General features: G+C 41.1%; 1 protein-coding gene across 1 annotated transcript in view; it reads left to right on the top strand.

The window, feature by feature from the left end:
• STK39 (serine threonine kinase 39) overlaps positions 1–24,183 on the top strand; it is a 413,881-nt gene that overhangs the window by 130,098 nt on the left and 259,600 nt on the right. The window contains exons 7-9 of the mRNA XM_006867035.1: positions 19,137–19,246; positions 19,521–19,622; positions 22,416–22,549. Of these exons, the coding sequence (XP_006867097.1) occupies positions 19,137–19,246; positions 19,521–19,622; positions 22,416–22,549 (346 nt within the window). The remainder of the gene's footprint in view (positions 1–19,136; positions 19,247–19,520; positions 19,623–22,415; positions 22,550–24,183) is intronic.

The raw sequence follows: 24,183 nt of genomic DNA, 5'->3' as shown, positions 1-24,183 counted from the left end.
TGGCTTCAGGATTGAAGGAAGACTCATTAACAACCTACGATATGCAGATGATACAACCTTGCTTGCTGAAAGTGAAGAGGACTTAGAAAATTTACTGATGAGGATCAAAGAGCACAGCCTTCGATATGGATTACATCTCAATGTCAATTCAAGAAAACAAAAATCCTCACCACTGGACCAATAAACAACATTCTTATCAACAGAGAAAAGGTTGAAGTTGTCGATGACTTCGTTCTTCTGGGATCAACTATTAATGCTCACAGAAACAGCAGTCAAGAAATCAAATGACATATTGCATTAGGCAAATCTGCACAAGACCTTTTTAAAGTGTTGAAGAGCAAAGATGTCAACTTGAGGACTAAGGTGCGTCTGACCCAAGCCGTGGTATTTCCAATAAACTCATACTCATGCGAAAGCTGGACAGTGAATAAGGAAGACCGTAGAAAAAAATTGATGCCTTTGGATTATGGTGTTGGAGGAGAATATTGAAAGTGCCATGGGCTGTCAAAAGAACCAATCTGTTTTGGAAGAAGTGCAGCCAGAGTGCTCCTTAGAGGCCTAGATGGTCAAACTTCGACTCTCATACTTTGGACATATTGTCAGGAGGGAACAGTCACTAGAGAAGGATATCATGCTTGGTAAGATGGAGGGTCAGAGAAAAAGAGGGAGACCCCCATTGAGATGGATTGGCCAGGTGGCAGCATCGATTGACTCAAGTGTGGCAACAGTAGTGAGGTTGACCCAGAATTGGACATTGTTTCGTTCTGCTGTGCATAGGGTCGCTATGACTTGGTGCGCTGACTCGATGGCACCTAACAACAACCTATAATTTATGATATCCCCACCTTCCCGATGTAAAGGTCAGTCGGTTTCCTGAGGGCATGGGTTTCTTTCGGAGTTCCAGTGCTGACAGCTAGAATGGTTCATAGTAAGTGCTCAGTAAATAGTTGTTGGATGAATTGATGAATGTGTAGAAAATTTAGATTAAGAGAATATCAGGGTCTGTTGAAAGGAGATGGGGATAAGATTCTTAAGATTCGATAGTGAGTAACTGTTAACATGACTAATTGGGACTATCACAACTGTAAAGGTCAAAGTTTTATAACAAAAAGGGGGTAGTAGTTAAACTTGCAGTCCAAGAACGGAGGACCGTAGGACCATCAAGGGAGAAGAGCATGAGTCAAATGCACTACCCTATCCAGTGAAGCAGTGACACCAGATATGGAGACAGAGATGATGACATGGAGAGAGAGAGCAGCTGAGGACTCTAGACTCATGGGAAGAGAAAGGCTGTGTGCTGGTGGCTAGGGGGCAGGTTTGCAGAATGTGCCCTTTGGTTGTTTAAATTATTATGTATTCCTGAGTGTTTTTTGTGTAAATCCCTCCCCCACCCCACCCCCCAAAAAACAAAACACACACACACAAAACACCCACAGAGTGAATAGAAGCAAATGCTGTTGAATGATGATGCACAGAGGGGATTGTATTCATTGCAATGAAATGATGAGTGTAAAACCGATGTTCTCCCATGTAAATGTAAAAACAAACAAACAAAAACAGGGGGAAAAAAAAAAACATCATGGAATGGATTTTAATGACAGCACCTCATGTTTTAGTGACTTGTTAATGTCAAGACTTAAATATGAGGTTTTCTTTGTCACAGATTTAAAATCCTTCCTGTTATTTGAAGAGTTTATAAGCCATGACTAATCTCTCAGATTTTGTGGAAATGATGTAAAGTTTTGCTTTAAATAGCATGGTAACTGGAACTGTGGTATTTTAATCCTTTTCCATAGAGACCATCTCTTTAAAATGTACAGATGGGTCATTCTGGTATCATGGAGGTTTCTGATAGATGAGCTAGTTGAATGGGGATTTGTATGAAAAAAGACCACCTGTGGGCATATGAATATTGCAGTAGAAATTTAGGCTTATTAATATTAGATCTAAGTTGTTTATAGTCTTTGTGACTGTGGCCAGCTAGGAGCCCCCATTGACTTTAGAAGCATTGGCTTGGGAGATAATAGTTTTACTCATATAATATATGTATCTAGTGGTCTCCCTACATCAATTCTATAAATTCCGCAGAACAGGTTTTACAGATGAGGAGGTCAAGGACCTTGCTGAGCAGTGCTGGATTCCTTTAGGGTCTTACTGAAGCAGACAACTCTCCGATCTCAGAGTTTGATCTTTGACTTACTTCACCTCTCTTCCCCCAGTACCTTCCATTCCTCCACATGTAAAGCTTAAATCTCTACCATTCTGATAATGGTCCACCTCCATCTAAAGTTGGAGATGAGTTTTTCCACTTCACTAAAGAATGTTGTAGTAGTGTTTTATAGTTTCCCTTGTATGTGCTTTTACCATCTCTGGTTAGGTTCATGAATCCCTAGATATTTTATCCTTTTTGGACTATTATAAATGGTCTTGTTTCTTGATTGTCTTTTGGGAGTTCTCCTTGTTAGTGCAGAAGAATCCAACTTATTTTTGTGTGTTCCTCTTGTATCCTGTCACTACTGAATCCTTCTACTAGATCCAGTTGCTTTCTTCTGGAATCTCTGGGATAGATTCCATAAAGGATTAGGCCATTTGTCATAGGACAGTTTTACTTCTCCCTCTCTGATTCTGGTATCTTTTTTTAATTCCCTTCTTTGCTTCATTATTTTATCTCGGACTTCCAGTACAATACTGAATAAAAGTGGGCATCCTTGTCTTGTTCCCGTTCTCATATGGAAGACTCTCAGTCTTTCTTCATGGAGAATAATCCTGGCCTTTGGTTTGGCATACACCCTTAATTGTATTGAGGAATTTCCTTTCTAATTCTATTTTGCTGAGTTTTTATCAGGAGAGGGTGTTGGGTTTTAGTGAATGCCTTTTCCATATAAATTGAGTTCGTCTTTTCCTTAGTTTTATTTACAGTGATTGATTTTCTAATGTTGAACTACCTTTGCATACCTGGTATAATCCTACCTGATAATGATATATTATTTTTCTTTGATATACTGTTTGGCTGTGTTGGCTAGAATTTTGTTGGGAATTTTTACATCTGTGTTCTTGATTGATATTTTTGGTCTGTAATATAATATATTTTGTGATGTCTTAACTTTGTTTTGGAGTTCTGGTGTGGTGCTGTAAGATAAGCACTCGACTGCAAGGTTGGTTTGAACTGCAAAGTGGGCCTTTCAAACTCATCCAGCCACTCCAGAAACCTTATACAGTGTCTCAGTGAGTCTGGACCAACTCGGTGGCACTGAACAACAACAACAATTTGTTGTGGTATAGGGTTACATTGGTTTCATTGAGCAAATTCAGAAATGTTCCTTTTCTGTGTTTGACCAATTTTTGAGTAGACTTGTTATTAATTCTTATCTGGATGTTTGCTAAAATTTTACTCTGAAGCCATCTGTGGCCAGGACTTACTTTTGTTGGAACTTTAAAAAAGTTTTAAATGACATCTTCAATCACTTATTTTATTTTGATCTGTTTAGATTTTCTGCCTTTATTTATGTTAATTGAGGCAGGTAGTGTGTTTCTAAAAAGTTGGTTTCTCTTATTCTTAAAGAGAAGGTTCTACATTCAGGGAAAAAAGAAATACCTTCTGATTTTGCTTTCATAAATTACTGAGAAACTGTCACTGTCTTGGTGTTTCAAAGAAGAGGTTGTCCCTTACATCTATTAATGAGGGACAGGACTGCCTGTCCCTCATTAATAGATGTAAAGCATGGATTTGTCTACAGCAGCTGATATGTGGAAATGTGTGTGCACAGACTTACTAAATAATGCAGCACTGTGTTTTCTGACCATGAATACCTTGGACATCATGTTATATATGCATAGCCTATGGAGCAAGACAAGGAGCTCTGGTAGCATAGTGGTTACGAATCGGGCTGCGAACCTTAAGGTAAGCGGTTCGAAACTACCAGGTGCTCCGTGGAAGAATGATGAGGCTTTCTACTCCCATAAAGATTTACACCCTCGGAAACCCTATACAGGGTTGCTATGGGTCGGAACCGACTCAATGGCACATAACAACAACAACAACATGGAGCAAGACAAGGCAATTGTGCACCATTTGCTTGCAAGAAGGAATAAACAGAATTGACAACCAGTGTCCTGATGGGAGGAAAGACAGTGGGTGGAGAAGGAAGAGTGTCAGAGGACTAGAGGTTGTTCTGCCTGGCTCCGTGGGCCTACAGGGTCCACACCTGGTACATCCCAATCTGTACTGAAGTGCAAAGTTATCAGCTTCCACTGGCAAACAAGGAGAGTCTTACACTGGACTGATTCCTACAAGGCTTCTCTTGGAGACCTTACTCAAGGTCACTGGCCTTGCTGACAAACAGCAGCAATGAGAACAGTAGATAAGATAAGGACCCTGGTGGCTCCGTGATTCAGCACTTGACTGCTAACTAAAAGTTGGATGATCGTAACCCACCATGTATTCAAGCAGGAGAAAAGACGTGGCCCTACACAAGATCACTGGCATGATGCCCAACAGCAGCAACAACAGCAGTAGATGGGATAAAGACCCCTAGTGGTGCAGTGGTTAAACACTTGGCTGCTGATCACAAGTTTGATGGTTCTAACCTACCATCTTTTCAAGCAGGAGAAAAGACGTGGCGATCTGCTTCCATGCAGGTATACGGCCTTAGAAACCCTGGCGGGGAGGGAGGGTTCTATTCTACCCTATTGGGTCACTTTGATGGCACAAAACAATCATCTGCTTTCATTAAGGTTTGTTGTTGTTGTGAAGTGCTGTTAAGTCGGTTCCAACCCATAGCGACCCTGTATAGGATTTCCAAGGAGCAGTTGGTGAACTTGACCCACCAACCTTGCAGTTCAAATGGCTTTTCAGCCTGGCGCATTAACCCACAGTGCCACAAGGTTACAGCCTTGGACACCCTATGGAGCAGTTATATTCTGTCCTGTAGGAGTTTTGGGTTGGAATTGATGGGATATTACACAACAATAAACAGACGTAGACAAGCAACCAGTGTATGAATTATTGACACACTTAAAAGATGAGCACATTCAAGGTGATTATTCTAATAATGACATCGCCTTCATGCAGTTGCATCTGAGAGGCTTTCATGAGTGGAATTATACATGCCAGTGCCAGGAGATGTGATTATACCCGCATACTGCCTTTCGTGCAGGTAACCACATTAGTGAGCCTATTAGTGCACGTTAGTTCAAGTGCCTGTCAACGGCTGATACTGGAAGACTGATCATTTGATGTGACTATAAATAATTTTCATAAAAGAATTTGTAAAAATTTGAATATTTCCAAAAAGCTGGGCTTTAGATCACTTAGAAAAGTTGGTCATCTGTGACTGCTGATACAGCCAAGTCAGAATTATGACTAAGATTCAGGATTGGGAGACTTGAAAGAGGCATCGGGAGCCCTTTCAGTAACCCAGTGTGGGAGGTTGGATTGTTGTTAGACGTGAGCATGCTGCTGCCATCTTTGAGCTGGGTGCCTTGCTGAGTGTGTCAATTAAAGAGGTTTGGTTGCTATGCATCAAGCACACTGCCCTTGTTTTCTGGGAGGGAAAGAAAGTTTCTAGCAGGTGTCATCCTGCAAGCTTTCTTGTTCCATATGTCATTCTGGTACACCCATATTTGACAAATTCAGGTTCATTCCAGTTTTGCTTCACCAGTTAAGACTGAACTGGTGAGAACCAGCTCCAAGTCCTGGCACAAAGGTGTGCCACGTGTATGAATTTGTCCTGTTTGACGCATTAGACACAGTTGAGAATCACGGAGCTACATATGTAGTTCTATGTGGGACATGATTTACATTTTTCATAGTGCCCTTGTACTTAACTCAGTACCACTGAGTCAATTCTGACTCATAGCGACCCTGTAGAACAGAGTAGAACTGCTCCGGAGGGTTTCTGAAACTGTATGAAATGAGTGTTTATGGGAGCAGACACCTCATCTTTCTCTCGTGGAGCAGCTGGTAAGTCCGAGCCACTGACCTTGGGGTTGACAGCTCGCCCCCTTAGCCCATCAGGACTCCATCCTTTGTACTGTGTCCTAAGACATATATGAATGTGCAGACAGAAATACTTGTCTGCTACTCCCTTTCTACTCTGTGGTTCTGACCATCTAAGAGAAGAAAAAGAGAAGTTTGGAATTGGCCTTTCACTGGAGTCTTCAAGTCACACTGCAGCACGTGCTAGTCAAGCAGACCTGTAGACAAGTGCTTCTCCTACTCCAAAGCACATCGAATCCCCAGGGGAGCTTGCTACAGTGCAGATTCTGATGCAGTGTGTCTGGACTGGCCCCAGAGCCTTCATTTCTCAGATGCTCCCCTGTGATGCAGTTATTCTGGTCTGTGGAGCCTATTTTGAGTCTCAAGGATCTAGACTGGAATGTTGAAGGTACTTTTTTATCTTATTTTCCTAGAAGTGTGTTCTGTTTATGGGGGATTTGTGTTAGCATAGTCCCAAACAGCAGTTATTAGCAGAAAAGGGAATTGGAGTCTTTGCAATATATTTTCCCTCTTGAGACTTCTCTGCATTTTATTGGTTTTGATTTGTGCCCCTGGCATTAGGTGACATGCTTAATAATGGAGCTGTTTAAAATCCAAAATTCTACTGTGTACTAAATTCTTCTCTAGCTGATTTTTTTGCTAAGTGCTTGGGAACTGCAGTGGTGTTGATCTCTGATATCATGGTTAACTTTTAGTGGTTAGCAAGTAGACATAAATGATGGCTAGGCTAGGGGGAAGACAAGACCTGACTATGAATGTTAAGAAACCTTCAGGAACAAATAGCCAAGCCCTTGACCCATAGGGGGTTAAACAATAAAGATTAACAAAGGAAAATTAAGATAGGAATTACTCATCTATACTCTTAATAGTAAGACTGAGAGATTCCATTCCAGGATTGGTGCAGAGGCCCTGGGATATCTCAGAGGTCACGGAGCTCTTTCCTAGGAACTTTCTCTTCTGCATCATCGTATGCTGGGCAGGTCCTATCCTCAGGCTGCTCTTGTTCATGTGAGAATGTCCCAAGCAGGAGGGGTGGAGGAGCAAAATACTGGGATGAAACCCTTGCATGTACCACCTGTCAGTCCTACTGTAGTAGCTGGCATGTTGCTATGGTGCTGGAAGCTATGCCATCAGTACTTCAAATGCCAGCAGAGTCACCCATGGTGGATAGTTTTCAAGTGGCTCTTCCCGACTAAGACAGACTAGGAAGAAAGATGTGGTGTGACCTGCTTTTGAAAATAAGCCAAAACCAAAACATTGTCTGATGAGCTTGCTTTGGACATGACATTTTAAGTGATCAGTTGCTGGTTAAGTTTTTGGTAAACTAGGAGAGCCAGTGAGGTGGATCAACACATGCCAGCAATGATCAGAATGATCCAGGACGTTCTGTTATACGTAGCACACTAGGCGTCAGAATGGATTTGATGGCCTCTACCTGTTCCTTTTTGATTCAGGAGGGAAATTTCCCCAGAAGAACCTGCACAGTGTTCCCATTGGATCCTAGAGGATAGGATGAGCGCAGATCCTCAGACCACTGACTGATACAGAGGAACAAAGCACCATATGGGCTTGAATCAATAAGATAAATCACTGAAGCCTGTCAGACAAAACCGGGAGTTTGTCAGAGAAAAAGAAAGCGTGCTGTCTGGGCTACCAACAGTACCGGTTCCAAGGTCTAAAATGATTGAGCGTCTCCTGTGGATTCCTGGTGTGGCACTGTGGGAGAAACACTAGAACGAAAGGCTTAGTTTGAATCACAAGGTCTGTGGTTCAAACTCACTGGCTGGTCCTCGGAAACCCAATACAGGCTTGTTATGAGTTGGAACCGACTTGACGGCACTTAACAACAACAACAATTGGCACAGTGGTTTAAGCATTGGGTAACTAACCGCAAAGTTGGTGGTTCAAACCCACTGGCTGCCCCACAGGAGAATCATAAGGCAGTCTCCTACTGTAAAGATTTACATCTTTGGAGACCCTCTAAGGCAGCTCCATTCTGCCCTGGAGGGTCACTAAGAGTTGAAATCAAGTCAATGGCAGTGAGTGGGTGAGACTGGCCTCTTGAGTGATGCTCACATTCATGATGTGATGTCATATTACTGTAATAACAAGAGAAAACCATGTGTAAGCAACAATGGTACTGTCTCAAGAAGAGACATGTCTAGCAAGTGTTGGCAGTTGTCCTCTAAGATCTTGCTGCAGTCTGGCTTGAGTTCCCTGGCTCTGGGCTCTGCTCCTTTCTCAAGTGCAGAGTTCTGCTGACCCTGGCGTGGATACCTAGAGATGTGGTGTCCACCGGGAAGCCATGCAGCCTCGACCGCTGCTTTTTCCTGTCAGGGCTTGCAGGTACTTACAGCAGGCTGGAGAAAGCTGCCTTCCCCTTGTCCCCACCCAGACGTGGCTCTTAGTTAATAGAGGTCTGATGACGCTCTGACATTCAGAAGGTGCTAGGAGAGGGAAAAATTGCTCCTGTTTAATTGAAAAGCCAACCTAAAGAAAACAGAATCAAAGAAACAAACCCCCACAAAACAAAACAAAACAAAAATCCCACAAAAACGTGTCAAACAAAGACTGGGTTAATGATACATTAAAAACATTGAGAAACTGCTATTTGATCAGTTAAAAAGCTAAAACCTTGTGCTAATTTGATATGTATTATAATCAGAAGGTGGAAAAAAATCTGTATGTTTTTTTGGCTTCCTCATACATACATGTCAAACTGTGGCCTGGGATGGGCTTCTTGGTTACTCTTCAGATGCCTCAGCAGGGAGAGATTTTGCTTTGAGAGTCTTGTCAGCAGAAGTGTAATTGGGTAGAATATAGACACGTGCTAACCTGAGTGAAGGGGAAGGCAGTTAAATAGAAAAGGAAGGAAAAGAGGAGACAGGAAATTGCTTTCAGTTTTGTAGTTTCTCATGTATATTTATTTTCTCATTAAGAGAAGCCATTGGGAACTTTCCCACGAATGAAAAAAAGAAAAAGAAAGAAAGGGGGAGAGAGAAAAAGATTTGGAGACCTGGCTCCAATGGCTTGATAATCAGAACTCAACTGTTGTTGTTAAGTACCGTGAATTCAGTTCCGATTCATAGTGGCCCTACACAGGGTTTCCAAGGCTGTAAATCATTATGGGAGCAGAAAGCCTCATCTTTCTCCTGTGGAACAGCTGGTAGTTTAGAACTGCTGACCTTGAGGATAGCAACCCAATTTGTAACCACTACGCTACCAGAGCTCCTTAGAACTCAGCTAGAGGAAGATAAAAACAAGCAAACGGTTTTTGGTAAAGGAAATGAGGGCAAATTGCTACAATATGATGAATTTGACCTATACTCATTGGAGGTAGTAGCTCAAAATACCAACTGAGCGAGAATGAGTCTTCACATAAAGTATCAATGCTTTCCCCTCTGTACACAGGGTAGAGACGGACTGGCAACTTAGACGTTGTTGTTGTTGTTGTTACGTGCTGTTGAGTCGATTCCAACCCATAGCGACCCTATATAGGGTTTCCAAGGAGCAGCTGGTGAGCTTGAACCACCGATCTTGTAGTTCAAACGACTTTGCAGTCTGATGCATTAGCCCACAGCACCACACCAGGACTCCACTTAGACATTGGCTACCTAAAATGAGGGAGTGGGCAGCGATAAAGGCACGAAGTGGCTGGCTTACAAGGTTTCAAGAGGAAGTTTAGTTTAAGAGTGTGTGGGGGAAGTCCCCACTTAATAGTTTTCATCTTGTCTAGATGGGTCTGGTGAAAAGAGTTGGGGATAAGATTCTTATGATTCAATAGTGAGCAATTGTTATCATGACTAATTGAGACTGTTAGAATTGTAAAGGTTTGTAACAAGAACTGGCGAGTAGTTAATCTTACAGTCCAGAAATAGAGGACCCGAACCAGAGAAGCAGCGACATCAGAGATGGAGGCAGAGATGGAGACATGGAGAGAGGGAGTAAAGTAGCTGAGGACTTTGAACTCATGGAAAGAGAGGGACTAAGAGCTGGCGGCCAGGAGGCAGACTTGTAGAATGTGCTCTTTGGTGGTTTAAATTGTTATATATGCCTGAGTGTTTTTGTTTTTTGTTTTAAAGACGCTAAAATGCATAGAGAGAAATATTTAACTGATGGTACATAAAGGGGATTATAATCATTCTAGTGAAACAAAGTATATGATTTTTTAATGTAAAACAGATGATCTGCCCTGTAACCTTTCACTGAATTCACCGAAAAAAACCCTTTAATTAAAAAAAAGTAATTGGATTACTTTAGGATGTGTTGAGGAATAGACTTCCAAGGGATTGAAAAAAAAATTTTTTTTTAATAACAAAAAAACAAAAGAGCCCTTAATAGATGCAGCAAGCCTCTAGAAGGGGGATTAATAAGAAACAGAACCACATTTATAAACAACAATGGTTGTATGCCAAGAACCTGGCACTGCTCACCCAGGTCTAAAGAGACGAGACTTCCATTCAAAAGGTGATTACTCTGCGAGATGCTTAAAGCCAAGACCTGACTATATGACAATACTAATAATAAATTATAAAGTTGGGGAAAAAAAAGATTTGGAAATGAATAATAGTGATGATTGTGCACCATGGGGAGTATGGTTGGTGTGGCTGATTGTACATGTAAAAATGGTTAAAATGGCAATTGTGTTTTCTAAAAAAGAAGAAAAAAAAAAAAGACTCCTTCTAGACATAGAACTAGTTTGGAATTTACCCTACACTTTGGGTCTGGCTAAGGAGTTAAGGTGTGGCACTGTGGGTTAAAGCACCAGACAGCAAAGCTGTTTGAACTGCAAGTTTGGTGGTTCAAGCTCTCCAGCTGCTCAGCAGAAACCATGTACAGGGTTGCTATGGGTGGGAAGCGACTCTACGGAACTTAACAACAACAACAGGGAGCCCTAGTGGTGCTGTGGATTAGGCATAGAGCTACTAACTGCAGGATCAATGCTTCAAACCCACCAGCTGCTCCTCAGGAGAAAGATGAGGCTGTTCGTTTATAACAATTTGGGTTACCATGTAGGACTTGGCCCAGTGGCAGTGGGTTGGGTTTGGTTTTGGTTTTATGTCTGGCTGCATTCTTTCCTTTTCTTCTTCTTCTTTTTTTTTTCCCTTCTCTTCTTGCAAGGATAAATCTAAAATATTAGTCAGTGTCTGCCTGCTTCATTCTCACTAGTCAAAACCCATTTCATGCTGTTAGCAGGTCATTGTTTTCCCTAATAATAATCCTTTTGGATATCCAACTAGTTTATACTTACCCATGTTTAGACACAGATAGCAGAAATATTTCTAGCATTTGCTTCTGATATCCTGAGTCAGATGCTACCAGTATCTCCCAGCATTGAGCATTCTTGGTTAGAATGCTGGCTGACCAACCTGGCTTGTATGCCACACACATGATAATACCATAGTATATAGGATGAAGTGTTTGAGGAAAATGTTGGACATACATAGAGTGGACACACTACTGGTTTGTGGATTAAATCAGGCAGACAGAAATCATTTATTTGGACTTTTTAACTTTTAACTTTTTAAAATGAAATTTATTGGTAGAACAAAAAGAAAAGAGAGAGAGAGTGAAAGAAAGAGAAAGAACACTTTCATGTAAGGATCCCAGGTCTTTGGCTTCTCTGGGAAACTGGGAGATCCAGCTACACCAGGTCTGCATTCCTCTCTGTCTACTCTTTTGTCCAGTTGAGTAGCAGAAGCCTTTTTGTGACCAGGGGAGAGGACATAGAGAATGCACTCCCAGCTCAACACAGAGCCCCCGGCTCCCTAATGGTTCCCAATCCTGACACTAAACATTAGTGCCCTGTGTCATTGAGGTTGTGCTGTTGGTTGTCAGAACCTTTTCCTGCCTCTGTCTCCCTGCCTGACCTCTGTAGGTATTTGAATTTTTGACCCTTGCAGCTGTCAGACAGTTTTTGTTCTTGGTTCAACACTTGTGCTTTGCTCATGTGATCTGTTTGTCTGGAATGTCATTTGCCGATCCAAATCTCTTCTTCAAGGCCAGGTCCAAGGCCCACTTTCACGGCCACTGGTTATGGTATTAGCTGCTCTGCTTCCATTCAGCTTGCCCAACATTTGATTTCACATGTTGTTATGGTGTTTATTGTTTCATGTCTTTTCCCTCTCAGATTGTAATGTCCCCGAGGTCAGGAGACATATCTTCCTCATATTTTACAACTACCACTGTAAAAATAAGGAGCTCTGGTAGCATAGTGGTTACAAATCGGGCTGTGAACTGCAAGGTTAGCAGTTAGAAACTACCAGCTGTTCTGTGGGAGAAAGATGAGGCTTTCTGCTCCCGTAAAGATTTATAGCCCCAGAAACCCTGTGCAGGGTCACTATGAGTTGGAACCAACTACATGGCACATAACCACCACCACTGTAAAAATATTAATGTGTATTCCCTCAGCCCAGCTAACTTATTTATTAATAGGCAGAGAGCAGTAACATAAAAGAGATTTAGACCTAGTGGAAAGAGGTGGTAGGTGTTACAGACATGACAGTCATGTATGAATCGGCCTAAACAAGAAGCTTGATGAAGAAAGCAAGACCCAGAGAGGTGAAGTACCTTTCTGGGTCACACAGTCACAGAATACCCTCATCTTCCACCTAACCGCAGCCCGACCCTCCCTGCCTTTGCAGTTAGACTGTGATATATTCTGGTTGTTGTTGTTGTTAAGTGCCGTTGAGTCGGTTCCAACCCATAGCAACCCTGTACAGGGTTTCCGAGGGTGTAAATCTTTACGGGAGTAGAAAGCCTCATCTTTCTCCCATGGAGCGGCTGGTAGTTTCGAACCGCTGACCTTAAGGTTCGCAGCCCGATTCGTAACCACTACACTACCAGAGCCACTACATTCTGGTAGGTCCACTTATTCTCTAAATCAGAGTTTTGGTGTGGTGCTGTAGGGTAAGCACTGAAAGGTCAGCAGGAGCTCTGGTAGTGTAGTGGTTATGAATGAGGCTGCGAACCTCACGGTTAACAACAAATGTTTCTTAAGTCATAGGTAGCAAATTAGGCAAAAGTGATGGGTGCCTACTCAGCTAGCCATACCCTAACCCAGAGAAGGAGTCCCTGGGTAGCACAAGTAGTTAAGTGCCTTTACTACTAGCCAAAAGGGTGGTGGTTCAGACCCACCCAGAAGCACCTGAGACAACAGGTCTGACAATGGGCTTCCAGAAGGTCACAATCCTACGGAGTGGTTCTGCTCTGCATGCCTGGAGTCACCATGAATAGACCACATGGCAACTGAAAGTAACTCAGAAAATACCCGAGATGCTCTGGCCATTTCATAAGGACATCCTGAATGTCCTTCAGTAACAGCCCTGCCGTGAGAGAAGAGAGGCTGGAGCTTGGAGAGGTATTATCAGGCCGGATCAAAGGAAGCTATGGCATAAAAAGCACATGACTCCTGATATTCTCCACCCTCTGTCTCATTTTCTAGTCAGTTAGTTGCCACATCATTCCCCTACTTGCTTAGGTCAAAAACTTCATGCCGTTCTTCTCTCTCTCTTTTTTTTTTTCTTTTTTACTTCCTATATCCAGTGTCTCAGCACATCCTACTGGCTTTGTCCACCAGACAAGGATCCCAGGGCTTGCATTTGATATCTGAGCATGAGCATAGTGGAAGGTCCTTCCGTGCAAGCCAGAAGGGGGATAGCTGGGCTTCTGCAGGATGGGACGGGAGAGCAGTGAGCTGATGCCCACCCTGAGTTTTGGGGCCTGAGCTCTAATTACAGAGAAGGGAAGAGGGTGGTACACCAGAAGGACAAAGGACAATGTGCATACAAGAACAAGCAAGTTGCTCACCCAGGAAACATCAAGGCAAGTGGTCGGGTCCTCTCAGGGCAAGTCCCCTTCCAAGACTGAGACTCAGTGGGAATACATGAGCAGACTTGCACTCGGATGGGTGACTGCCTTTTGGTCACCGATAAGGGAAGTGAGGGAAAAACAGCAATGAAGCTGCGAGCTAAGCCCTACAATGTTCAATAGACTCCTGTGAACCCAGGTGGAGACCTGGTTGGTCAGCAGTGTGGCAAGACCTGGGGACTCCTGGGCCCAGAGTCAGTGACACAGCTACAGAGGACTAGAGTGGAGAGTGAAGCGTCCAGCTGATAAGAAGAGAGAGGGCATATGCACAAGAATACCCACACTTGGAGATAATACCCACTTGATCAGGCTTCAATGGCTCAATGATCAGAGCTCAACTAGAAGAAGAAAGAAGAGGAAAAAAACAGTAATCTGATACAATTTGATGAACTTGACCTACACCTATGGATGCAGTAGCTCAAAAGAGGGAACAAATCTTTACAGTGAGGATCATTCCCACCCCCTTGATACATAGAGTAGACAGGGATGGGCAACTTGGACATTGGGTACCCAAAATGGAGTGTGGGGGTGGGGTGCACCACAAAGGCAAAAAGTGACTGGCTTACAAGCTTTCTAGAGGGAATCTAGATTCAGTGGGCGTGGAGGAAGGTAGAATCTCCACTGAGTAGTATTCAGTCTGTCTGGTGGGGCTGATGAAAGGAGATAGGGATAGGTCTCTCGTGATACAATTGCTATCTGGACTGACTGTGAGGGTTGGAAATGTAAAGGTCGATGTTTTGTAGCAAAAGGAGGGGAGTGGTTGACTTTGCAGTCGAGGAGCAGAGGTCGTTGGGACCATCAAGGGAGAAGAGTAGAGTGTGGGACCCTATCCAGAGAAGCAGTGACGCCAGAGATGGAGGCAGAGACAATGATGTGGAGGGATGGAGTGGCTGGGGACTCTAGACCCAGGGAGAGTCTGTGTGCTGATGATCGGGGGTGGGTTGGGGACAGGCTTTCAGGGTATACCCTTTGGTTGGTTGATGATACATGGAGGAGATAGTAACCATGGCAATGAAATGATATACAATAAGATTAATGTAAAGCTAATGTTCTCCCATGTAAACTATTACATAATTCACAATAAAACATTAAAAAACAAAAGAGTACCATGTGCAAAGGGCAAGGATGGCAGTGGATTCAGGGAATGAATAGTAAGTAGTTAGTTCTGCAGAGCCCTAGTGTGGCACAGTAAAATAAGCACTGGACTTATCCTAACACAAGATCAGAATTGACTCGATGGCAACAGGTTTGATTTGGGTTTTAGGTTTTGGTTGTAGAATTCTTGCCATCCACGTGGGGCACTTGGGCCCACTTTACTGCATATTAGTCTTTCTGTATGCACATTAACCATATATAGAAGCAACTTGTGTGTTTATTCTGTCGTCTTAAGGGTAGGTAGATGTTAGGATTGGTGTTTTGAGCTTTGAGGATTTTGTTCTAAGCTTAAAGACATTTATCCAACTGTTTATGACTTTTTAAAGTGAGTGTTCTAAGTGGAGGCCATGAATAAATACTCGAACAAGGGAAGATATATTGAGGCATATTGTCAATATGAATTGCTACTATATATCTTTCTTGGCTGTTTGTACAGCTTTAAGAAATGCCAGGCAAAAGCAGATAATATTTATAAGGAATTGAAAAAAATAGCTAAATGTATCTAAAAATATCTGTGAAAATTTATCTGGATTATATCTTTTTGAAGGAGACTTTAAGGTTTCTTCAGCAGCATTTCAAGTAATTCATTCTTTCTTAAATTATCTTTTGCCCACATCTTCAATTATTGATAGGTGATGCCTGTTTATTTAATGTGATCATGTTATAATACTGTTTTGATAAAAAATGGGGTGCTGGATTTATTGAATTTCTTTTAAGAAAAAAAAAGTTGAAATTAGTATATTTTTTAAAAACAGCCATATATTGTATTTTCCTCTAGCCAACTATATTTATTGTTGTTAAATGCTGTTGAATCAGTTCTTACTCATAGCGACCCTGTATAGATTTCCGACGAGTGGCTGATGGGTTTGAACCTCTGACTTTGTGGTTAGCAGTCCATTGCTTATCCTATAGAGCTATACCAGAACTTTAGTCAAATGCATGATTACAACTGAATTTATCTAACTCTTCTGCAAAAGAATGAATTGTACCTTCTTAATCCCACATAAGGCTGATTTGTTGGTTCCTAAGATTTCTTTTCACAAAGCTTAATTTTCTGACCATAATGTTAAGAATTCAAAGAGTTTTAGAGTCGGTTACATATATGCAAATTAAATTATATATCCATTTTCAAAATATACTTTTGCTCAATTTCAAGTGAAACCAATTGGAAATAGCAAATAGAACAAAGAGTTCATTTATCAATATTTATTCCTTTTACTTGTCATTGAAATTCTGTTGGGAGTTGAGTAAATATAAATGAACCATGAGTATATTTTAATTCAGAGAACTGTTCCAATGTTCTTAAGTCACAAAATTACATTACCTGATATCACAGCCCTAAAGCAAATGCTGGAGACCTGGTGTGACACTGTAGAATAATAAGCACTGGACTGCAGAACACAAGATTGGCAGTTCAAGCCCCATAGCTGCTCCTCAGAAACCCTCTACAGGAGTGCTGTGAGTCACAACAACAAAAACAAATGTTCACACATCTTGACCTGTGGGTGGAGTTGACATTATTGTTTGGTAATTGCTGTCATCCTGACAATTAATAATGGAAAACTTAGAAACAAAGGAGAATACTATGAGAGTAATCTGGAAGGTCTTACACTGTATGGTGTGGTCTAGTGTTTTGAAATGCAACTACCTTTTCTGTTACTATCTACTATCTCACCATCCAACAGTCCTTGAGTTGGCTCTTACAGGTAGATCTGTATTAATTCTGAGTAACTAACTAATGCTTTAACTTATTTTTTCCTTTATTTAGAAGTCTAAGCAGAAATGCCTGTATTAATACTCACGGGGTGTTTGTTCCCTTTTCTGCTGTCATGTATAAAGGCACATATTTGCTTATCTGCACACGTATATTTATAGTATGCCTGATTAATTTGTCTTTTCTCCACAAGAAGTTCTCGTAGTGTTATTTAATTCTGTAAACCATTATATTTGTACTTAGGAAATTATCCAGAAATCAAATATTGGGTAAAAACGACTTTTGCTGACTGAGCTTTTCCTTTGTGTTGATTGCTCCACATGGACAGATCTGGGCCTGTTTGCTTTATATACCTGGGTTTGTGGGTTTGCCTTCAGGAGTTCAGCTAAGGATTTTAGAGAGTGATATTTGGGCAAGAACTTGTGAATATTAAAGATGGATGTTATTCATTCTTTGTTAACAAACAAACAGAAGCTATTTTCCAGACATTAACAATTTAGAATTAGATAAGCTAGAAATGATTCATAAATCAAAGAAAGAATCAGTGCTACTGAGTGTTACTACTTTTTTTTTTTTAATATTTTATTGTGAATTATATGATAGTTTACATGAGAGAACTTTAGTTTTTCATTCATTCCATCGTGTATCATTTCATTGCCATGATTCCAATCCCTTCCATGCATCATCAACGGACCAAAGGGTATACCCTACAAATGCTGGAGACCTGGTATGACACTGTACCCTCCCCCCACCCCAAGTCTTCAGCCCACAGTCCCTCGCCCTCTCTGGATCCAAAGTCCCCAGCTGCTTCATCACTCCACGTCACCGTCTCTGCCTCTATCTCAGGCATCTCTACTTCTCTGGGTAGGGTCCCGCTCTCGGCTCTTCTCTGTTGATGGTCCTAGAGACCTCCGCTCCTAGACTGGAGAATTAATCACACCCTTCCTTGCTACAAAACATCTACCTTTGCATTTCCAACCCTCATAATCAGTCCTGATAACAATTATTCACTACAGTATCACAAGTGACCCATCTGTATTTCATTTCATCAGCCCCGCCTAGATTGAATACTACTCACTGGAGATTCTACCTTCCTCCAGGCCCCTTAGCTCTAGGTTCCCTCTTGAAAGCTTGTAAGCCAGTCACTTCTTGCCTTTGTAGTCCCGCACCCCCCCACCCCCCAACTTGGGTATCCAATGTCCACGTTGCCCATCTCTGTCTACTCTGTGTGTAGAGGGGGTGGGAATGCTTCTTGCTGTAAGGATTTGTTCCTTCTTTTGAGTCACTGCATCCATAGGTGTAGGGTCAAGTTCATCATATTGTATCAGATCACTCTTTTTTTGCCTCTTCTTTCTTCTCCTGGTTGAGCTCTGATCATCCAGTCATCCAGTCCAGGTCACGTGGGTACCATCTGCAAGTGTGGGCATTCTTGTGCACATGCCCTCTCTTCCCATCAGCCAGTAGCTCCACTCTCGGCTCGAGTCCTCCGTGGCCACGCCACTGACTCTGGGCCCAAGAGTCCCCAGGTCTCCTTACACTGCTTGCCAACCAGGTCCCAAACTGGGGCCACAAAAGCCCACCAAACATTGTAGGGCTTAGCTTTGAGTGGTACTACTTTTACTGTCTCCTATAGTCTTCTTGTTGGAATCCTGGTGTGGCACTGGAGGAGATTCAAACCCACCAGCACCATCTGAAATCCTCTACAGGGTTGTTATGAGTCGGATTTGACTCAGCAACACTTAACAGCAATAAGAATGTAGTAAACTTGTAAGGAGTTCTGGTGGTACTGCGGGTTGGGTGTTGGGCTGTTGACCACAGTCTTAGTGGTTCAAACTCACCAGCAGCTATGTAGGATAAAAGATTAGGCTGTCTGCTCCTGTAAAGATATACAGTCTCAGAAACCCTCTATCGAGGTTTCCTGTGAGTTGGAATCAATTCAGTAACAGTGGGTTTTGCGATATTCTTGTAAATGGTTTTCTAAAATAAATCTTAGTTAAAAGCTAAACTGCTGTATATTTTCAGCTTTGCAAACATGTTTATGTTCCTCTGTCAGAGTGTGTTTTTATTTTCATTGGTATTGTAATCCTTCTTAACCAGTAACGGTTTGGTTTATTTTTTAATAGAAACTCCCTATAATTTGGTTTGCTGAGTTTTCACTCTGGTGGACTGGCTGACCATTACCAGTATTGGTGTTCTCTTAAGTGTAGTGCTTGCAGATGGCACGACTGCCCTGGTGCATACCTGCTAAGGTTTCATGACCATGTTTGGGAAATGTCTTATCACTGTATTTGCTTACCAGGAAGGGAGATGTTTAGAAAGTTAGTATTTGTAAGTAACAATGTTTTACATAAAAATAAGGATCAATTGTGTGTGTGTGTTCTTTTTTTTTCCCCCTTTCAGATTTTGGGGTAAGTGCATTCTTAGCAACAGGGGGTGATGTTACCCGGAATAAAGTCAGAAAAACTTTTGTTGGCACCCCATGTTGGATGGCCCCCGAAGTCATGGAACAGGTAAAACTATATGATGTTTTGGTAGACACAGTCCAGTGGTCCATATCGTGAATGCATTAATATTTCATTGAAACCCATACTTTTAGTAAAATGCTTCCTGTGACTCTGATTTAACTCCTGCTTGCTAGGACTTAACAAGCTAGTATGCCATTTGTGAATACGTAACAGTGGGCTTTCCTCATGATATGGGCTTGATGTGATTCGTAGCATGCCTGCTGTATAACTGTGTGGTGTTTTTGTTTTTTTGTTTTTTTTTTTTTGGTTCCTGTCCTAGGTGAGAGGTTATGACTTCAAGGCAGACATGTGGAGCTTTGGAATAACTGCCATTGAATTAGCAACAGGAGCAGCGCCTTATCACAAGTACCCGCCCATGAAAGTAATTACTGTTGGGAAAAATACGTGTGGTTTGAAATATGACTTAAAGAAATCTGTTCCCGGATTCTCTTAAATATAGTCACTTTTCTCCTAAACCTGAGAAGAATGAATGGAGGGACACAGCCAAGTTAAATGTGATCCAATGTTTCTCTATGGATAGAATAGAATAAAGGTAGTCTGTTCCGCAGCTTTGAAGCTGATTTTGCATTGTTAGCTGAGAGCTGAGGAAAGAATGCGATGAGATTGTTAGATGGAATTAGATCGGGATGACAAATGCTGGCCATTACTCTTTTTGATAGCCGAACACTCCTCCCACTTCCTCAAAGAAAATCTAAAAATAGGCTATCGTGAGTGATGTCATCTTGGCAGAAGGATATCCCCAAATTTCAGGGTTTTCTTTCTTTCTTTTAAATGGTCTATAATATTTTAGCCCTGGTCTCTCGGTGTTCTATTGGTGACTTATTGATATAAGTGAATCACAGTGTTTTTAGTAAATACAATGCATTTTAGATTCTATTTTCAGGTTTTTGTTATTCTTTTAGCCAGTTTATGTCATTTGTTCTCCTAGTTCTGAGATGGGCCTGTATCACCCAACTGAATGTTGTTTTGAAGGTGAAATGGTGGAATTATGTGATATGGTGGAAATGATGAAGCTGTTTTATAGATAATATCATCTATAGTTGCTCCATTTTTGTACTAGGCAAATATGATAAAACTGTAGGAGGATTAAAAATAAACAACAGCAGTAAAAAAAAACAACCACAAAAAACCTGACACGAAAATTGTGAGGATAAAAAACTTAGTTTTATTGACTGGTCCTACTTACTTTTTATAGAAAATTTGAAAAGAGAAATACAAAAAAAGTGGAAAATAATTATCAGTAATATCATCAACCATTGACAATCCCTGTTAAGATTTCAGTGTAGTTAATTTCATTTTATATGTATTTCCATAGCCATCAAGTTGATTCCAATAAACCCTATATAGAGTTTTCTGAAGCTGTTCATGTTTATCAGAGCAAAAAGCCAATTCTTTCTTTAGTAGAGCAGCTGGTGGGTTTGAATATATGTTGTGTGTACACACACACACACACACACACACACATGTTGTTAAGTGCTGTAAAGTCAGTTCTTACTTATAGTGACCCTGTATAGGATTTCGGAGGAGCATCTGGTGAGTTTGAGCCACCGACCTGAGATTCAAACTGACCTTTGAGGTCCAGTGCATTATCCTACAGCGTCACACCCTATAAACTCAAGTTAGGCAGTTCAAACCCATCAGCTGCTCCTTGGAAATCCTCAACAGTGTGGTTATGAGTCAGAACCAACTCAACAATACTTAACAACAAGTGTGGCACTGTAAGATAAGCACTGGACTGTTAATTACAAGATTAATGGTTCAAACCCACCACCAACTCCTCAGAAAACCCTATGAGTCAGCACTACCTGGCCAGCACATCACAACAACAGCTATATATATGTACATAAGTACTGACCTCTATCTTAACAGCACCACACCAGGACTCAAAGGTTGGTTAGAATAGTTCAGATTTTATTCTATCAATCATCCATCTATTTATCCATCTCGCCCAGAGTTTGTTAGTTTAAAGGTTGAAGTTGAGGTGCAAACAATTGAAATGACCTTTCAGAAAAATAGCACGGAAGCAACTCTTAGGACTTTTTCTTCCAATTTTTCTTGATTTTTGTTCGTGTTCCTTGCTTTCTTTCCTTCCTCACTTTTCAGTGTTTCCCACCTGAATCCGATCATACCAGCGAATCCATCCTGAAGCTCCTCAGGGCTTTCCTTTTGAGTCCACAGCTCTCCCACTCTCTTCTGTTTGCTATTATCCTCCACAAACAATAAGATGCCACTGTAATCTTTCATCTGTTCACACACATGAAAGTACTTGAAAACAGTCTTGGCATGCGTAGTATTTGCATAAATCAGGACTGATTTTTGCATTAATGAAAGTTACTTATTCCACAGGTCATTAGTTTGCTACAAACTCTGTCCTTGTCTTATGCAGATAGTTTTAATGTTGATGTGAAAGACTGAAATTTCTTCCTTTTTGATTTGAAATTGCATCTTGATTTTCTTTTGCCCTTCTATAGAAGAAACACGGCCTTTCAATCTGATTGTGATATTTTAGATGTCATTCACTGTTTTCTGCCTCAATTTAGCCAATTCTTTTGACAGTGTTCTGTATTTTTTTAAATTTACAAATTAAAAAAATCCAAGATGAAAGAGAAAGAGAGAAGGAAATTGTGATCTCTCCTGGGATGTTGTAGATTTATTTTTAGGTTGATAGTGAGTGACAGACAGACCCTTTGAGTACAAGTGGTTCCTTACTTATGAATGACTGCAGACATGCACATTCACTTCTGCTCTGACCCTCGTTCCTGACCAGAGTACCAGCATTCATTACATGGGGTCTGGAGCTACGTGCTCCTTAAGGCAGTATGAGAGCCAGTTCCAGGAAGCTCTGTCCCAGCCCCTTGGGAGATTCATTCTTACCACATAGAACAGATTTTTAAAGTCCTGTTCAATGGAATAATAATAATAAAAAGGAAAAATGTTTAGAGGTATATGAACAGATTTGCAAAGGGGAATGAATACCGTCAGTACACAATTTCTGGAGAATTAAAAACATGGGGAGGAAAGTTTGTATGTAACCAAAGATGTGCTTTGATAGTTTTGTAAAAAAAAAAAAAAACAAGAAAAGAGAAAGATTAAAAATGTCGACTGTGGAAGTTGCCATACTCAGATTCTGCCTTCATGTTTGTTTTTGCTGCAGGTGTTAATGTTGACTTTGCAGAATGATCCACCCACTTTGGAAACAGGAATAGAGGATAAGGAAATGATGAAAAAATACGGCAAGTCCTTTAGAAAATTACTTTCACTCTGTCTTCAGAAAGATCCTTCCAAAAGGTATGTTGAACTCAGTGGATGAGCAAATGACCTGGTTTGAATCATGACAAAGCTTTGTTTGTGGATGGAGAAAGGCTATGTGAGGACATCCAAAACGTACATCTAGTCTCAAGGGAAACCTTGCTCTGGCCCCCAGATTCCAACCAGAGTGAGCGGAGGGCTATGGGGAGGCAGTGGAACATCTCTGGTGTTAATAGGATTCACTGCACTTGCTAGGTGTGGGCTCTACCACCAAAGGAAATGAAGCAAAACAGAAACCCAAAGAAATTGGCTGTGTTACATTAAGAAACTGAGCTAATACTCTGCTCTGTGTAGGTTGAATTGACCTCTCAGGATTTGAATATCCTGCTAGCTCCAGTCTAAACTATGCAGAGCTATTGAATTTTGCATGAGCTTCCTTTTAGTTGCAGAACAAGTTGTTTGTACTGTTTAAAAGATGATCAGTAAAGAAGATTAAGGATATTTTTACCTTAGGAAGATTAATCATATAAACAGCAGCAAAGGGCTTTAAATTAACTTTAGTGGTTTCTGTTTATTCTTGGGTTATGGCTCTACGTGGTGGTGTATGTATTTTTTCTGAGGTTGTTTCTCTCCTTAGTTTCTATGACTTTGAAATACCCTGGGTAATGATAATATTGTGCAAGGCTCTTTATCACTTAAAGGGGAATGTTAATGATAAGAACCATACATTGCCTAGATAGTAACCTCTGTTGGGCTTGGCTATGTGTGATACCCTTCTAACTTGCTAAGAATAGAGACATGCATACCAGGGGAGGCCCCTGGGAAGTTACTATCCACCCTGATCTATTCAAGGATCCAATTTGATACTTACATTTTAAAGCTTAATAACTGACTTTTCTTCTGAAACTTTCTTTTTCCAGGGAAGGACTCTACTTTTAAAAGATATCCCTTTCATCTGAAATTCTCTGTGAAACTAGCTAAGCGTCTCCCTTTGCACAGTTATCTGCTATTTGAGTAGACTACACTTGTCTGTAGTAAACACAATTTCCACTATTCACTCATTCTTTTGAATTTTTCTGAAATTACGTTATTGTTGCTATTAAGCAACAGTTTTAACAATTGATAATCTTTATTTATTATACAAGGGATGATTACTTTGTTATACACATAGATGATTTCTGCTTAAACATCTCATTTGTTTATAATGGATGTGTAGGACTTGTTTTCCCTTCAAAATTATGTTGAGCTCTCATTGTGGTTATTTTTTTAACTCTCCTGTTTGGGTGAAAGCAGAAACTGATGGTGCAGTGGGTTAAGTGCTGGCCTGTTGACCAAAAGGTTTGCAGTTCAAACCCACCTGTTGCTCTATACGAGAAAGATGAAGCAGTCTGCTTCTGTAAAGATTTACAGCCTTGGAAATCCTGTACAGGGTCGCTATAAGTCGGAACCGACTCCACAGCACACAGACACACTCTGTTCTGTGGGGTCGCAATGACTTAGAATAGAGTTGCTGACAGTGGGTTTACTTACTGGGTGAAGATACTCTTAGATTCAGATTTTATCTCAATCTCTGCTTGCCTTCCCCCTTACATTTGGTGTTATCACTAAATGTAAAATTTTGATATCTTAAAGAAAACAGAATTTGATTCTCCATATGCTAATGGTCCTCTATA

This window comes from Chrysochloris asiatica, unplaced genomic scaffold (genome assembly GCF_000296735.1).
Source record: "Chrysochloris asiatica unplaced genomic scaffold, ChrAsi1.0 scaffold00099, whole genome shotgun sequence".
Classification (NCBI taxonomy): Eukaryota; Metazoa; Chordata; class Mammalia; order Afrosoricida; family Chrysochloridae; genus Chrysochloris; species Chrysochloris asiatica.
The sequence above is the reverse complement of the archived record's forward strand: the minus strand, read 5'-3'. Positions and strand labels throughout refer to the sequence as shown.